This window comes from Melospiza georgiana, chromosome 19 (genome assembly GCF_028018845.1).
Source record: "Melospiza georgiana isolate bMelGeo1 chromosome 19, bMelGeo1.pri, whole genome shotgun sequence".
NCBI lineage: Eukaryota > Metazoa > Chordata > Aves > Passeriformes > Passerellidae > Melospiza > Melospiza georgiana.
In genome coordinates, this window is record NC_080448.1 from 5,763,334 (window position 1) to 5,780,560 (window position 17,227).

Genomic DNA, 17,227 nt, shown 5'->3' on the forward strand with positions numbered 1-17,227 from the left:
TGCAGGATGGGCTTGTAGTGCCCTGTGAGCTTTGTGTACTACACATGCCAACCACAAACCTAGAGCACAGCCCCACACTACATGGAGTGTGTGTAGTCCTTCTAGGAAGCTGTGCTGCCCTTCAGTGACAAGGTCATATGAGAGAGCATATTTGGGGCCCACTTGGCTGTTTATTCATGGTTCTGTGTCATATCTCAAGCATAACTTCTTGTTGGGAAAAACCTCTTAGAACTGATGAAAATTGATGTATTCACTCTTAGTGATTCATTCTTGTGTTTCACTGGAAATGCTTTTATTTTGTTTTCTTCCCTCCAGCTTTTGAACCCAGGCTGTTTGAACGTGAAGAAGGTGGCTGCTGTCTATCAGCAGGCACTGACCCAGTTCCTCAGCAAAAGGAACAGTCCCCTCACATGCTCCATGTTCCATGATCTCTTCAAACGCTTCCCAGTAAGTGCTGATGGCTCTGTTGTCTTCTGCTGGCTCCAAAGTGTGATTGTAATTGTGGGCAAAGTGAGGAGAGAAACTTCTCTGTTGTATTGCAGACTTCAGAAATTGCTGTGAGGTTTCCTTGGGTTTTCACCTGCTCAGACTCTTAAACTCAGACTCAGTTTTTATAACAACACTGCAGGAGGCCAGGATCTTATTTATGGTTTGGACTGGGATACCCCAGGCAGAAAGTAGGTGAGCAGCAGGCTGCTCTTTAAAACATAGCCTAAGAAGCTTTAATTTTTTTCCAGTATTCAGGACAACATGGATGAGCAAGGTTTGCACAAAGGCAAAACAGGTCACCCTGTTTGAACAGCCAGTGTAGCTCCTGTCCAGCTCTGCTCCCACTGCATGCTCAGTTTCTCAGTTTTCTTCCAGGAAGGCTGAGGAGTGTGAAGTCTAATTGGAATCTAATCTTCAAGCCTGATATTCAGACAGTGCAAGTGTCTGAAATATTTGATGTATTTCCTGCAAGCTTGACCCAAGCCTGGGGCTGGTCTCCTCTATGAGGACAGCCAGTTTTTAAGGAACAGGCTCTGGGCCTGAATGTCATACAAATCCTCAGGGGTTTTTAGGTCAGAGCAAACTAGAGACAGCTGCCAGAAGCCCTTTCTCCAAACCTTTTAGAACTGATGTCTGATGTGAGGGTGGGAGGAGATGTAACTGGGGCAGGATGCTTTCAGGCTGAGGACTCCATCCAGGAGAGAGTTCTGCTTGTAGGTTTCTTAGGGCACCAGCCCACCATGCCTTGTACCTGAGTTTGAGAAATGGAGGGAGAGCAGGACTGTGTGTTGCCCACATGAACAGCAAACTTAAGATCCCATCTGCAGATTTCTAAAACCTCTAGATTCCGTATAACTGTTCCTTGTAGAAATATCTTCTAAAATCACCACATTCACATGTCTTTCTAAATACCTCCAGGGATGGTGACTCAACCATTTCCCTGAGAAGCCTTTGCCAGTGCCTGACAACCCTTTCAGTGAAGATATTGTTCCTTATACCTCATGTAAACCTCCCCATGTGCAACTTTAGGTCCTTTCCTTTTGTCCTGTTGTTTGTTCCCTGGGAGAAGAGACCAGCCCACACCTGGCTACAGCTCAACATGTTCTTCTGTGCCTGGGACTGGGGCTGTGCTCAGTGTGAACAGACACTACAGAAAGTGTCAGCCAGATGCACACTTTAGTTTTCACTTAGCAGGTGAAGAGTTTTGCCGCTGCTTTTTGTTGTGATCAAGATTTTACTCAGAGCTGGTGTGAGAAAAGCTGTTAATTTTCAAATAAACTGTTGCTGATTTCTGGGCATTTCTCTTTCTTGTGTCATTTTCTTCTTACTCAGGAGGCTGTGTAAAATACAGACTGCTTTGCTTGAAAAACAAACCTGTCAGCAAACCACTAATGAGAGACTGTGTCTTTCTTTGTTACAGATCATGTGTAAGCCATTAGTAGATACTCTGGTTGAGTTTATCACAGCAGCAGCCAGGCAACACCAGCAGGTAAGAATGAAAGTAAACAAACAAAGCTGAATAACAGTGAATCAGAGAAGTAACTTAAACATGGCAGCTCAGATGATTTTTAATATGTTTATAATGTGCTTTTAGGGCTGCCCAGTTTTGGAAGTGGCTTTCAGGGGGGCAGAGCTTTTGCAAACACTGCTTTGCTGCTTCAGGGGTGTGAAGCTGTGGAAGTGGCACACAATATATCCACAGTCATGGGGGTTCTTTGGTAGCATCTCCTTCAAAAACTGCCTGCAGCTCTCGGGGTTGAGGCCTGATTGTGACTGCAGTTGCTTATTCCTTGATTACCTCCTTCTTGATAAGATATTCCTTGGTATTAATGGAGTCTGCCTTACTCCCTGCCTCCTCATGCTACCTCAGGGTCAGGTTCTTGAGTCTGTTGTCCTTGCTATCTGTCCTGCATTTTAAAGTGTGTGTGCTGCTGTGTTTAGTTGAAAACCACCTGTACCACAGATCTGATTTTTGATGGCTGGTTGCCTGTGCCTGAGTAACACAAAATTAGTGGAGCCTTATCAATAAAACATTGCAGGGTGAGTGCACAGCTCAGTGTTCTGGAGCAGGGAATGAGCCCTGTCTGGATTTTCCCTGCACTGGGGGTTGACTTTCACACAGTTAATAACCAAAGCCCCTCTGGGCCAGTAGCACTGTCTCAAACTTTCCCAGCCCCCAGCTGTACCCTGTGTCTGTCCCCTGCAGAAGTGCACCCTAGATCGATGTCCCTGTGTCAGAAATAGCTGTTTTATTGTTTCTGATCATTGGAGGGAATGTGAAGGGGTAGGTATGTGTTCACAGTAGGGTTGCATTACACTGTCAGTGTAAATTGTAGTTCAGACTGTTTTACCCAACAGGAATGGGTTTGCTTTAAAGAAGACAAAAAAAAAAAGAGAGTGAATTGAGCTATTAATAATTTCAGTGGATGGTAATAAGGATGTGTTACACAAACAACAAATTAATTGTAAGGCACATACTTGATCCCATCCTCAAGAGACCAGAACAGCATCCCAAGCAGACAGCTCCATTGTGTGCAGCTTCCATTATCTTTGCCTCTCCACAGGGAACAGCATTCTCCTTCTTCCAGGGCTTCCACCAAGCTGCTTGAGCTTTGTTTGCAGAGCCTGTTTGCCTGTGGGTGGGAGGAGTAGGGGAGGACATGTGGAGTGTGTGGGAGCTGGGCACAGAACATGGATATACTGCTGTTCAAACAAAGGCACATGGAGAGTGAGCAGGAAAGCCTGTGCAGCTTGGACTTGCAGCTTTACATTTTTTACACACTGCTTCCTTTTCAGGAATTTTGGCTTCCCAGCACCAAATGTCCAGTTTGTCAGGTCTTCAGTTAAATTTTCCCACTGATTCTCAATGCAAATGTGTTTTGGTGGTATCCTAGTGGGTAGGGTAGGAGTCAGGCTATGTGGGTATAAATGGCAAAGTGATGTTGGTAAAGCAGGGGGGTAACTTCTCCCTGGCAGCCTCTGGGGATATGAGGTGGAAGAACTCAGCTTCCAAAAGGTGAGTTCTGAAAACACCAAAGCTCTCATGATACTCTGAATTTGGGCAGCCCTGATAACAGACAGGCAAGTGGGGTGATCTTCCTCTTTTAGCCCTTATTATTGGCTTCTAATCATTAAACTAGCATAGTCCCAGGTACTGGAGGCTTAATTCCTGTTCTAACACTCCTCTTGTTAGTGCTGATTGTTCTGGGTATGGCTGCTGCATCTGGGACAGCTGTTCCCACAGGGATTCTGATTTCCTGGGTGTGCAGAGAGCTTCAGCAGGGTGTCCCCAGGGCCACAGCAGCTGGGAAGAGCCATGCTGTGCACAGAAGGTGGAGGCTCAGCTCTGGGCAGGTGTTCTGTGTTGGCCTGATAACAAACCCTGGGGCTCTGGGCCAGCAGAGTTGCTGGCCACCATCCCAGCCAGCCTGGGGAGGAGGAGATGCACCTTCAGGCTGAGCTTTAAGGTAGTTGTGAACAAAATGAAAATGATTTGTGAAGAGGATGTGAGGGACTTGTTCCTTCCTCCTCATCCTCTATACCTGGAAGTGTGTGAGAGCAGAATGGATGCAGGGGATCTGTTCCACAGCTCCTCTCAGCCAGACTGATCCCTATTTTTAGAGCCTCTGTGTAAGACCTTGTGGCCACGGGCCTACCTACCCAGCTCTTACTTTGGGAAGCTCTGCTCTTGCTGGGGCCTCTAGTGTAAAGTTAAACTTGGTCATTAAGTGATTCCCCTGGACCAGCCTGGCTGAGGTGGATGCAGAACATTGTGTACAGCAAGAATGGGGTCTGGTCAAGAAACAGCAAACCTGGACTGTGTGTGCACTGTTCCTGTGTCAAAACTCAGTTTGTGGGCACAGGTAGCAGAGAAGATGCTGTGGGAAATGCAGGAGCCATTCAGATGCTGCTCAGCTTGGAGAGGAGCAGCCTGGCCTCTCCAGCCCCAGCCATTTGTCCTGGGTACCTCCCTGCCTGCTGCCCAGGTGTTCCTGCATTTACATCACAAAATGGGACATGAGGGTGATTGGCTGAACTTCCCTTGCCTTTGCACACAGTTTTTCTCCCCCTTTTGCCATGTTAGAGTTAACTTCAGTCAGTTCACTTAGAGCAGAGGGACAGTCTGTGCAGGGGCAGGAGTGTCTGGCTGAAAGCTGTGATTTATTTCATCAGAGGCAGTGCTCATTAACATGAAATTATAGCTTCTGTGAAGTCAGTACAAGAATATTGTAAAGGAGAGAACAATCTCTCATAGAAATGTGAACTGTTGGCTGTAGCTGATCACCCAGGACACTGGGTCCTGCCCTGCTGCAGCCATCCTGTGCCCCTCAGTTGGTCACCTCTAAAACCTGGAGAGCAGCAAACCCTCGGTGGCAGTGCAAGCAGAGGTGTTTGTAGCTATTGGATGGGTGTTCCATGTGTTTCTGGGAGCTACTTTCCTTTGGCCTGGGTATTTGCTTTAGAGTGTTTTGGAGCTATTCCAAGGTTGCATCTTGATGCAGAATTTACCAAAAGGAAAGAAAGCTTTAAAACTTTAGCTACTGACGTTGTGACTGACGTTGTCAGTTCCTCTGACACTGTTCCTACGTGCCTAAAGAAGCAGTGAGGTTTCTCAGCTCCATGTTGAAGTTATTTGTGAGATAAAACAACACTTTAGGGGGGGTGAGAGCTCTCAAGGCAGTTTTGAGTGTGGCTCACAGTGATTGGGTTGGTTTTCTCAGCAGTAAGCTCAACCTGTGTAACAAGTTTTAAACTGGAAAGGTGAATTTGCAGTGGTGTTACTGGGACTGAAGCTTGTACCTGTGGCCAAGTTCTGCTCCTCTGATGTCACTACTGGGGCACAGATGCCTGCAGGAGACAGAAATGCAGCAGTTTCCCTGGAAAAGGAAAAAGATGGAGAGATTGGTGTTATTTGTGAGTGGGGAAACAAAGGCAAGGGATGTTTTAACCAGAGAAGGGGGGGTTGTCACCCCACCCTGAATTCATTTAGCACCTGTTTAAACCTCTACATCAGAAAGATACAAGATGTGTGTGACAGTGGGTCTGCAAAACCACCTTGTTCCAGGCAGCTCATGCTTCTCAGCTGGACTCCTCAGCCACTGTGAGGCCACCCTGGCTGCAGGCCCTGGGACTCTGCTCTGCTAGCTCAGATGCACTGTGCCCGTGGCAGCTGCTGCTCTGAATGCTCAGTGATACTGGCTGGCCTGTTTTCAAACTCTGCTTTTCTTCAAGTGGGAAGTTTTAAGTCCCAAACATGCTATGTGAAAGTTAAAATGCTTCAGGCTTCAAAAAAAAAAAAAAAAATAGTGTTTGGTTGTCACTTACTTATTGAGCTGAGAAATCTGGTGAGGTTTGTGATGATTTGGGTTGGTTTTTCTGTTTTGTTTTGTTTGTGGGCTTTTTAATTTTGGTTTTTTTTTTCTACAGTAGCAGTTGGGATGCCTTTCACAAACTTTTGTTGATCCTTGCCATCCCATATGTATATTAAACCAACATAAAACTTAAGGCTGCACTTCCTTCTCAGAATATGACCTGCCTCATCCCTGCCATGTGTCCCTGCAGTGCTCTCTGTTGTAGAAAGAAGTGACTAGAAACTATACAGAATCACTTGATTGCAAGCAGCAGCTGTGTAGCTTTTCAAGAGGACCTTTAGAGTGGGAGAAGTACTACAAGTTAAAGTAAAAAAAGGAAGTAAGAGGTAAAGAATGGCTTTGTAGTGCAGTCTAATCTAAGTTGTTGAATGCAGTTCTGCAGACTGAGGTCCTAAGAATCAGTCCCACTGTGACCTTGTCCCTGCAGAAATGTCTTCAGTGGCAGAGAATGGGGCCAGTGCCACATGACAGTGTTTGGGTACATGCAGGCAGGTCTGAGAGCTTTCCCTCACACACAAGGTGCCACAGCAGAGTGAAGGGCAGCTGCCATTCCTGGGGGGCAGTGCCCAGGCACACACTGCTGCTCTGAGTGCTCAAATGGCAGCTGGGGAAAGAGACCCAGGGATAACTGCTATGGGAAAATGACAGGGGAGCTTGCATTGTCCCTCTGAGTTGTCCTGGTGCCAGGGGACTGTGGTATCTGGCACAGAAATCTCCCTGGCAGTACAATTAGCCAGCAGAAAGTGTGAGGTGCTGACAGCATGGGGGAGATTGTGCTGTTCCATGGATGAGGGGTGTTCCTGTCAGCCTGATGTCCTCCACAAGCACTGAACATACTCTCTCAAATTCTGTGTGTGAGCTGGTCCTCACTTCCCCCTCTCTTAGGACAATTCATTCTTACTGCTGCAGTTGCTTTCCAGGAGAGCTTGACCTTCAGATTTCCTTGTGCCTGTTTCAGTGGGTGTAGTGTTGCTCTCTCAATATGCACAAAAGCCTGGCTTTTCACTTTGTGCTGATGGAGCATAAAGCAGGGATCAAGATGTGTTTAATTTATGATTATTGCATGACTCAGCTACATACCAGAACCCTCCTGAGCCTTAGGTGAGGAATGTCTTCCTGGTTTATTTTTAGCTGTGTTGGTCTGATGAGCAGAGCTACAGTAACATTTAATTCTGTAATTGTGCAGTCCTGGGCTGCTGCAGCACAAACCCCTCAGTGCTGCACTGGTGATTGTGGTGAGGTTCTCACTGCAGCATCCCCATTTATGGCACTGGATGGTCCATGAAGTAATGTTTGTTCCCTAAAAGCTCTCTGTGAGTGTGAGGATCAGGTGTAGAGGGAGAAGTGTGGCTCCCTGCACTGCAGTCCCCAGCTGTGCAGCTGGTGCTGGTTCCTGTAGGCAGGGGCACCTGCCAGCTCCCAGCTGGAGCACAGCCTCTCTGGAAGCCTGGCCTGGCACAGCTGTGCTTTTCCCTCAGAGCTCCAGCTTGCTGGCCAGCAGTGTCAGAGCCAGTTTGGAAATGAGCACTAATAAATGAGAATTACTGCTGCCAGGAGTGAGGTGCTGTCTCCATCTTGCTCGTGGCAGACACTTAAAATCTTTTTTAGTGTGAAACTTTTTCCAAGGGTTTACAGAAATGGTTTCATACCCATCCCTTGTTCTTTTCCTTTGGGAAAGGCACTGGGAGTGCACACATCAACACAATTGCTGAGAGCCTCTGCAATTACTTTTGCACTGTGGTCACACATCCATTTGAATACATTCCTGCCTTCTTATTTACATTCAAAGCTCTATTGATTGAGGATGTTGCAGTAGCTGGAAGCATAATGAGGATGTATTTGTCCATCAAGTGAGTTTATTTTCTGTGATTTGGCTGGAACTCTGCAGAGCTGATGTAAGTGCAGAGCTGTCATGAAACTAATAAAAGTAATTTTACTTAGTGTGGAAATGAGAATGGGCACTGAGACAGAGTTCAAAATGTCATCTTATGTCATACAGATTCATTAGTATTTCAGAATGTGTTTTTATAAAGCTGTCTGTGTCAAGGAACACTTTAAGATCTATTTGATAGAGAGTGTATTTTAGGTAAGTTGCTAATTAATCTTGGTGCTTTGGCAGTCTCCCCAAAGGGATCAAACATCTATAGACAGAATTTTACAGAACTGAAGCAGGTCTGTGCCAGAGCTGCCATCACCAGAAGAGTAAAATATGATCCCAAATTCCTGCCAAAGAGGTCTTGGCTGGTTGACAGTTGTCCTTCTGAACACTTTATGTTCTATGTAAAATATCTAAGTTAAAAATTAATTAAACTTTAATACAGCAAGAGCAGTGAAAGTGCTGCAAAGCCCCAGAAGCCAGCACCCCTCTGTGTGAGTGTTTGGGAGTATTTCACTCCCTGCTGGGGGAGATGAATGGATCCCCATATTAATGCACCATGCCCTGCCTGTGTGCTCACAGATAGCTGCCAGCAGGTAGTGGAGGAAGAGCTTGTTATGGAACATTTTGCATAAGCTGTTACTAAAAATGAAGCAAAATAAACCCTCCCAGATAAGAACCAGCACCAGTTCAGCTCTACCTCCTCTGCATGAGGAATGAGCACTGGGCAGGCAGCTGGTGAGAGCTGAGCAATGGGCCATGAGTGAAAGGCTCCCTTCCTCCAGAGCATCCTCTGTCCCTGGCACAGGTCACACCCCCTGTGCCACCTCTGTCAGGTGTCACTGTGGTCAGATTCAGGAGTGAATTGTCCCCAGGCACTGAGACCCAAGGGATGCAGTGCTGGAGAGGCTGCTGCCTGTCTGACCCATCCTTTTCATCTTCCTTGGGTCAGTCTGTGCCCTCTCCTCAATAAAAATAAATCATTTGCAGCTGGAAAATCTGTGTCAAACTGACAAGCTTTGGCTCCAGTCAGTGTCCTGTTGCTGTTTTTGTTTTGTGTAAGGGGATGGTCAAGCAGAGTCTGTGTTTTGCAAGGTGATGCTGAACTATGGGTGGGCTCTTGGGCATTTTTGATCTCTTTTCATCACCAGCCAGCAAAGCCCTGTGACATGAGCTAGCTCTAGATATGCAAACTGCCCACTGAAGTGGAAGGGAGAGCAGTTGAATGCTTAAATGCTTTGCTGGGTCAGAGCCAGAGTGCTCTACATTTTTGTATTTAGTTCCCAGACCTTTAGGATAGTTGTGCATGTGGATTATTACATCCCAACCTTGCATTTTGGAGTGTTTCTTGCAGTGGGATTGCACGGAAAAACCATTTTCCTTTGATGAGCAGGAGAACATTGACAGCATCTATAAATAGTTTGATGTTCTTTGGAAAGGTCTGATGCCACAGCAAAACCTGTCTCCCTGAGGAATTGCTTTCTAAGCTCTGTTTCTCTCTTATTTGTGTGAGATGGTTGAAAATTTAAAAAGATCTGTTTACATTTTTCAGGTCTTCCTGACTGCATTTAAAGCTGAGTGCTCAAAGTCCCATGGCATGAGTTTTCACTTGTATTTGCATTGACAACTTGGTGTGTTTGTGGTGTATTTCAGTTTAATGTGGGACCCCTGTCACTGAGTCTGCAGGGTCTCTTGGGAGCATCATACATGTTGTGAGTTGTTTATTTTTGTTTATTTTCCCTTCATACAGGTTTTTTGTCATTGTTGTACTTCTTGTTGCCTTCTAATGGCCTCTGTCTTTTGCCAGAAGTGTCAGACACTTGCCTGCATTGCCCACAAACAAATCCATAGTGATACCAGCATTAATTGACTGGCACAGACACATTGCCCTCAGTGTAGCACAAGCAGGACATGAAAAAGCTTCTGAGAACGTGAAAAAGCTTCTGTTTGCCTCTTTATTGTGATTCTGGAGATATAGGCTGTATTTATTCTGCTAACTGCTGTTCAGCTGATTGTGTTGATGATCATGTAGCAAATCCTCAGTAAGGGAGAAAACATTCTAGTTGGTTGCTGGGAAGAAATAAGAAAATTAAAAGGTCAAAATAAACCCTAATTCTTGCTGTAGAAGCTGCTGGTGAGAGCTGTCCAAGGAGGGAAGTGCTCAGGAGCAGAGACAGCCCTGCATGTAGGATGGATTTGTTGAGTTAGATCTAAACCATATTGCAGTGATTTTCTAACTCTTGAGTAATTTCCTAGCCTACTAAATTAAACTTGCCATCTGACACGTGGGGAGTTGATAGCTCTTAAAAAGCAAGTTGATAGTTTTTAAAAAGAGATTGAACCACCCAAGTGTGTTGTGCTCAGCCTCTCAAACACAGCCCCTCCAACAGTTTGAGGAGTAGGTGTTTGTGTGGAGCAAATGGGATAAATTTGCTCAGAGACAAGGTCATTGCCATGTATTTAATAATGGCATGACAAACACAGGAGGGGAAGAATTGGCTGGGGTGTGAGAAAATGAGCTACTCTTGTATGGACTCAAGATATAATAATGTTGCAAAATATAAAAAAAATCAGGATAGAATCCTGTTGAAGTTCTGGGGAATGATTTATGTTCTCTTTACAGAGAGATCTTGGTGTGGGAGTACTAGGAGGTGTGTTGGAAGGGTGTTTTGTTGGCAAGTGAAATAAGATTGGGGTTTCTGCAGCATAAATGAAATGCCAGTCTGGGTTTTGCTCACTGCCAAGGATGTCCCCAGGTTCGTGTACCAAGTGGCAAGTCCTTTTTTGTTGTAGTAAGGGGGTGTGGGATAGTGGGGTGTGGCTGCTTCTCTTTCTGCTCTCCCTTGGCACATATTAAAATGCCACTTTTGAAAAGTTGAAGCACAAGAAAGGAGTTCAGGTGTCTCTGCAGGATTTCTCAGCAGCCTCCACACAGAGCAGGGTTTCCAGCCCTGTCCCTCTTCCCAAGGGGACTGTGCCCTCTGTCTTGTCATCTTGCCTCTCTCAGTGGATTCTTCAAAATGAAAGAGGTGCTGGTGGGCATCCAAAACAATGAATCTTCATCCAAAACAATGAATCTTCATCCAAAACAATGAATCTTCAAAGTTCAGCCCAGTACAATTTCCATCTTGTTTTTTTTTTTTTTTTTTTGCTTAGCAATGCTTTTTATTTCAATATTCCAAGCTAACAATTTTACTGTCCAAGTACCTTTTTTATGCTGTATGAAGGCTAAACTTCAGTGGCTGATGTTTGAGTGAATTGGAATTCTAATTTCTCATTATCTACTGATAAATGTTCTCAAAAGATGGAAACCTTTGTTCTTGCAATATCAAGCCTGGTCTGGTGTATCAGGGGCAGCAGCTAAAAGCACACACTGCCTAGGCAACATGGGCTTTTTTTAAACATGTGCTGCTCTTAAATCCCCTAAATTATTAAATTAGACTTCAGCAAAGTCTCCTTAAATAGGCTGCTTTATGCTGTAGCTGCCTTCTGAATTGCCTCAAGAAAATCCTGCTGCAAGTCTCCTCTGAATTGAGAGTTTTGCTTTGCTTTGCTGTGCAGAGGAGACTGGATTGGAAAGTGTTGGGAGGAGCACTGAGGGTCAGGCAACTGGAGCAAAATAAACCAGTTTTGGTCTTGGTCTTACCACTGTGTGTGAGTAACTTGAGGTGTCAGTGGAACCTCTTGGTGTTCAATACTACAATATATAAGTAATAAAATAAATAGAAATTGACAAAATTAAAGCTTTGGGGGTGGTTGGTTTGGATTTTTTCCAAGAGGAAAGCCAGGTTTGAGAGAAAGGAGAATGCCCCAGATGATTTCCTGAGAGGTTTCTTGGTCATGTTTCTTTGAGCCTCAGATATTGGGGTGTCCTGCAAGAGTCTTTGCTTTGATTTCTTAACAAAAGAACATTTCTTGTTCTGATGTTTAGAGTGAGAAACTTGTAAAAGCAGAGTAGAAATGCTCCAAAATAAACAGGATCATATTAAGAAACCAAATTGTTTTAGATTATTTTTTAAAATTGTGACTGTATCCTTAACTGGGGAGAGAAGAAGAAAATGGGCATATTTTCTGGTTATTATTTGTAATGTGGGAAAGGGAGGCTTGGTTGCATTGCACAGAGTCCATTCCTGTTCTTTTCTCCTCTGGTCTCAGTGTGTCCCATGGTACCAGTATTCCCCTCCAGGGTTTCACTCCTGTAACTGTGCACTACAGGAAGAGCAAAAAAACAGCAGAGCTCATGGATGCTGATTTGTGCTCTGCTGCTGATTTACCTTGTGTCCTCATGGCTCACTTAATTATGGCATCTTTTCATTTTTCAAGAATTTAGGGTAATAATGTATTGACCTTTTTTTTTGAGCAAATGTTAAGACTGATTTGCCTTCCTGATATGGTGAGTGGTTACCCCAGGGAGAAATAAATCTCTGTGTTGACCAAAGCAGCAGCCCAATATCTGCATTGCTGTGTCCCAAGGGTTTGCCTGTTGGCCTCTGTGAAAGAAGAGCACAAGGTTTTCCCCAGCCCTGAGTGCCCACGAGGGGTGATTTTAGATAATTGGCTTTAAAGCATTTACAGCATGGTGTGGCAAAAGCTGACAGGCCAAGAAACACTTACAGTGCATCTGATTAGCTTCTGATTGTGCTGGCATTAATTATAACATCTGTATTGTCTCAGCCTTCACATGAGACTGAAAATAGAATAAAAGTTTTCCAAACACCTCTCAGTTGTCCCATCCATGATTGTGTGGGACACACAGCACATCTGACACAGCCACTGCCTCTGAGCAGCCTGCTGGGAATGGGAACTTGCTGGGTGCAACAGATCCATTGTTGTGGTTTATTGTCCCATCCCTCTCAGAATTTGTCCTTTTGAATAATCTTCAAAGCTGAGTTTCTAACTGGGACTCAGCTCCCAAACCAGTGTCAAACAGACTTGTAGCTCCTGAGCTCAGAATTACCAAATGGATGAATCAAACATGGTTGAGAAATAAGAAGCCTTGAAACTCAAGACTGCTCCATTGGAGCCTTTGTCTCCAATGTGAATGTAAAATTAAAATAGTCTGACTGTATGAGCAGAAATGGGGGTAGATTGGCACTTGCTTCATGGCTTTGGATGCTCTTTGTTTTCTTTTTAAAAAAGATAAAAGGGTAATTGGAAGAGGCTTTTGCTGTGGTGCTCTAGATCTCCTGCTCTGTGGTAATAAATGAAGGTTGTTCTCCTGTAACCAATACCACTGTAAGGTGGAGCTTTTGGATTTTGGAGTGGGTTGGTTGGTTTATTTTAAACATGTAATAAATTACAGATAGCCGAGGAATTTATTTCAGAGTATAATTATTCACTGAAATTCAAAGAAAACTCATTTAGAATTACTCATAATCTTGGCCTCTGTTCTTTTACCCAGCTTTCCTGGTAGCATTTGTCACAAATGCAGCATGTGATTCATGAGATTGCAGTCTCAGAGGGCTTGGGAGGAGAGAATTTCTAGAAGTGCAATTATTTTTTGCCATATCCCTGTTGCTGTGGAATACTCTTAATGCTGAGGATTACACACTGGGAGCTGCTGTTTCATGCTGTGTGCTGGCACTGAGTCAGATGTGCTGGCAGGGCAGGCTCTGTGCCACAAGGGACAGAGACATCAGTGCTCTGGAGCACCAGTGGCCTCTCAGGTGTGACACCAGCTGTGTAATTCTGTCTCCTGCACTTCCAAGAGCAGTGGATTGTTGATACTGCTGAAAATCCTGATGCATCTTCAATGCTAAAAATGTATTTGAGGTGCACAAACCTGTAATTTTCCAGGTAAAATGTTTTCTTTATATATATTTAACATAAAGGGAATGAGATGCTCTTGCCACACTGGTGACAAGTTTCATGTGGATGAACTTGCTGCAAAAATAACAGGCAAAAAGATGAGGAAAATCCATCTTCATGTCTTTGGTTAGCATTTTAACTCCCCACTCCTTACAAAGTGTAAGGAGATGTGATAAGCTCTGTCCTGGGTAGATTTAATGAGAGTTTTTGTCCTGCAATGTGCTTGAGGCAAGCCAGGGGAACTTTCTGCCTCCTTCCTGAAAGCTGGAATTGGCTGGCAGGGAATTTGGAAGGGTTACTCAGCTGTAGCCTGCAACTGCTTTGGGATCACCCAGCAGAGCAGCTTGTGCAAACTCAGAGCTGGCTTTGGTGTGTCAGTGCAGGCACATCCTAAGGCTCCTGCTCCTCTGGTGGTGGCAGTGGTGGCTGCTAATTTCAGTCTCTTTTCCCTCAGGAGTGTGCCTGGGTGCCAGGTTTCTTTCATTTGTTTGCAAAACCACCTCCAGCCAGTATCCTAAACCACCTGGGACTGAAAAGTGTGTATTTTTGCATCAGAAACAAATGTCCTTATATTAACAGAGTGCTTTTCTTTGGAAAAACAGCTCTGAATTTAGGTCATGCCTTCATCTCTTCAGGACTGCAAACAGAATCTCTACAGTATGGCAAAGGCTTATTTGTTTTGTTCTCTTTCTCTTTCACAACTGCAGTGATTGAAAACATCTTGATCTGTTCCACTCCATCCAGCTCACCTGGGTGGTGACTGGGGAGAACAATTTGTGACCTACTTGTGCTAGATACCTGCTTTCAGTGGGAGAACAGGGGCTTTGGTAGGGGTTTAATCCATATTTAACATATTTAAAGGTTTGGCCAGATGTCTTGTTATGCACATATATATATATATGTATGTATATGTATGTATATGTATATATATGTATGTATATGTATATATGTATGTATATGTATATATGTATGTATATATGTATGTATTGATATATATATCAATATATACATATATATAGGTATATATATAAGTGTGTGTATATATATATATAGGTGTGTATATATATAGGTGTGTGTGTATATATATAGGTGTGTATATATATATATAGGTGTATATATATATATAGGTGTATATATATATGTATATATATATAGATATAGATATATATTGATATATATATTGATATATATTGATATATATTGATATGCACGGATATCCCTGTGCAGGATAAAGTTGGGTTGTATGCAAATTCCTCTCCCACTCCTTTTTAGTATCCATCTGAGGTGGGTGAGCACACCTGGGAGTTGCCAGCACATCTTGGTTACTGCAAAGAGCATTTCAGAAAGAAATCACAGCCCTTTGCACAGAGTGGTATTTTGTGTAATTGTTGTAGATAAGAGAAATGAACAAAGGCACAGAAAACCTTAGGGTCAGCACTGCCCTTAGTTATTGTTTGTTCTCTGCTCCCACATGGACTGCTAATGAGCCTTTCTACCTTATTTAGTTGTATGCTTGATAAAATATGTGGGAGTCTGTAAGTGTATCTGCTGTGCCTGCTTGTATAGACTTCCCTTGTATTTATTTATTTTTTTTATTATTATTTTTATTCTTTTGTGGTCTTTTTAAAAACTGACATTAAGGAGAAAATGTTTTGATTAGTCAGCTGAGTGGCTCCTAGTGCACAGGATGCACTGCAGCATACATCCCTTCAGAAAAAACTCTAATCTGGCTGTCATCTGCTTGTAACTATTCTCACACATTCTCATTTCAAACACTGTGCATATGGGGGGGTGACAATCCTCTTTCCTGAGCTGGACTGCAGTTTGGTGGCTGGGACTCCTGAGTCTTCTGCTATTTTTGTCCATTTGTGAAGTGTTGGTCATGCTTGGCTCTCTCCTAGAACACTCTGTCAGGAACACAGCAGGCTTGATTTGGCACTGAGAAATTGCAGAGAATCTTCTCTGACATTCTTGGGGACAGCATTGTTCTGCCAACCTCCAAAATTGCCAAATGCTTGTGAGACATTCTAAAAAACCAGTGCTGCTGGGGAGGGCAGGAGGGACAGAGACAACTGGGCTGTCAAGTGCTTGAACTCCAGCTCTGGATTTTGTGAAAGTAATCTCCAAACTTCAAATTGCTGCTGGTCTGTGATTTGATGGTAAAACATGTGTAAAACACACATTATGAATATATTAAGGGTAAATGATGAGCTGTGAGAAATGACAAGGGTTGAAAGTATTGATGCAAAAGATTTGAGCTAGCTGGGGTGGCTTGGCTCCTCCTGAGGTGCTCTCTGTGTGGTTTTGTATTTCAAAAGTCTCAGTGAAACCTCTGCATCACAGAACTGAACACAGGTAAATTTTTTGTGACTGTTCTTCACTTCTGGAAAGATCTTTCTGTATTCTGGTATTGCTGTCACTGTTTGGTGGTGCTCCAGTGATGTGTTCCCAGAAGTGGCTGAGAGTGGGAATAAGCTCATTCCATGGCTTCAGAATTCCCCTGAGCAGTCTCATTTTCTTTTTTAGGCTATTTTCATGAAAAACATTGAGTGTTTGAATTCCCAAAAAGTGGGATGTGTTGAGATGGGCAAGAAAGTGGCTTGTGGTGTCTCTGAGTAGCCCTCTGAAGAGGTGTGGGGTGATAAATGTTCACTGCATGTGCATGGATGTCACACCTCCAACACATCTGCTTTCAGCTGCATTGTGCCCCTGTATTTGAGAAGATAAAACAAGGACAATGAAATGCAGCAGCAGAGCTGTTTCTCTGCCACCTTGTCCTGATTTGAAGTAAATATTTTACTTTTTGTGTCTCAAATGAGAGAAGTTGTTCGTGCTTAGTACTAAATTATCATTGGTTTCAAAAGCAATCAGGAAAAATAACAATGATGACTGGAGCAAAAACAGTGTTTTAATTATGTGAAACTCAAAACATATTTTCACTTTACTGGAATCCAATACACAGGCTGGAGGTGTGAAAGCTCTGAGTGTGACAGAATTACTAAAGAGTGCTAGCAGCAGCCAGGATCCTCAGGTGTTGGGTGCTCTGATTTCCTCATTTATGTCACACAGAAGGGAATGCTCAGTGGTTTGGGTTGTTTTTTTTTTTTTCCCTTTTGAAATACTTTTCAGGCTTAGTGCTCCCTGAGGAGCAGGTCCCATCCAGGGACTGTTCTCAGTGCACTGGATGAGTTCAGATCTCCAGAGCTCCCATTGCACTGCACAGTTTTGGTTCCCTCCCAGTTCTTTTCCTCATTAGTTTGCAGTGCTGCTGCCCACTGCTGCCTGGAGCAGTTCCCAGCTGCCCCTTGGTGCCTCTGGGGTTCACCTGCAGTGCTGAGATTTCCCAGGACACCTTCACAGAGCCCTGCTCTCTGCTCTGCAGCCACTTGCAGTATGGATGTGTTTGTAATTGTCAGAGAGGAGCTGGTGCCTGGGGGTTTGTGACCCTGCCTGGGCCTTTCAGAATGAATTACAGTCTTTCATCCACTCCAGGGGTCACATTCTCTTTTTAATTGCACTGAAGTGACTTTCCACTACATTTGGTAGACACATGCCATAATTTGTTCTGTTAGACACAGCCTCCCCATAATTACAAGGAATATGTAAGCCTGCCTGCCTTGAAGATGGTGTTGGGGTGTTCTCTGTCACTGGATGAGCATAAATCTGACATGGCCTCACTGGT

General features: G+C 44.0%; 1 protein-coding gene across 1 annotated transcript in view; it reads left to right on the top strand.

Moving 5' to 3' along the window:
- Nucleotides 1–17,227, top strand: part of MYBBP1A (MYB binding protein 1a) — a 50,037-nt gene that overhangs the window by 18,237 nt on the left and 14,573 nt on the right. The window contains exons 22-23 of the mRNA XM_058037511.1: nucleotides 316–447; nucleotides 1,910–1,978. Coding sequence (XP_057893494.1) covers nucleotides 316–447; nucleotides 1,910–1,978 — 201 coding nt within the window. The remainder of the gene's footprint in view (nucleotides 1–315; nucleotides 448–1,909; nucleotides 1,979–17,227) is intronic.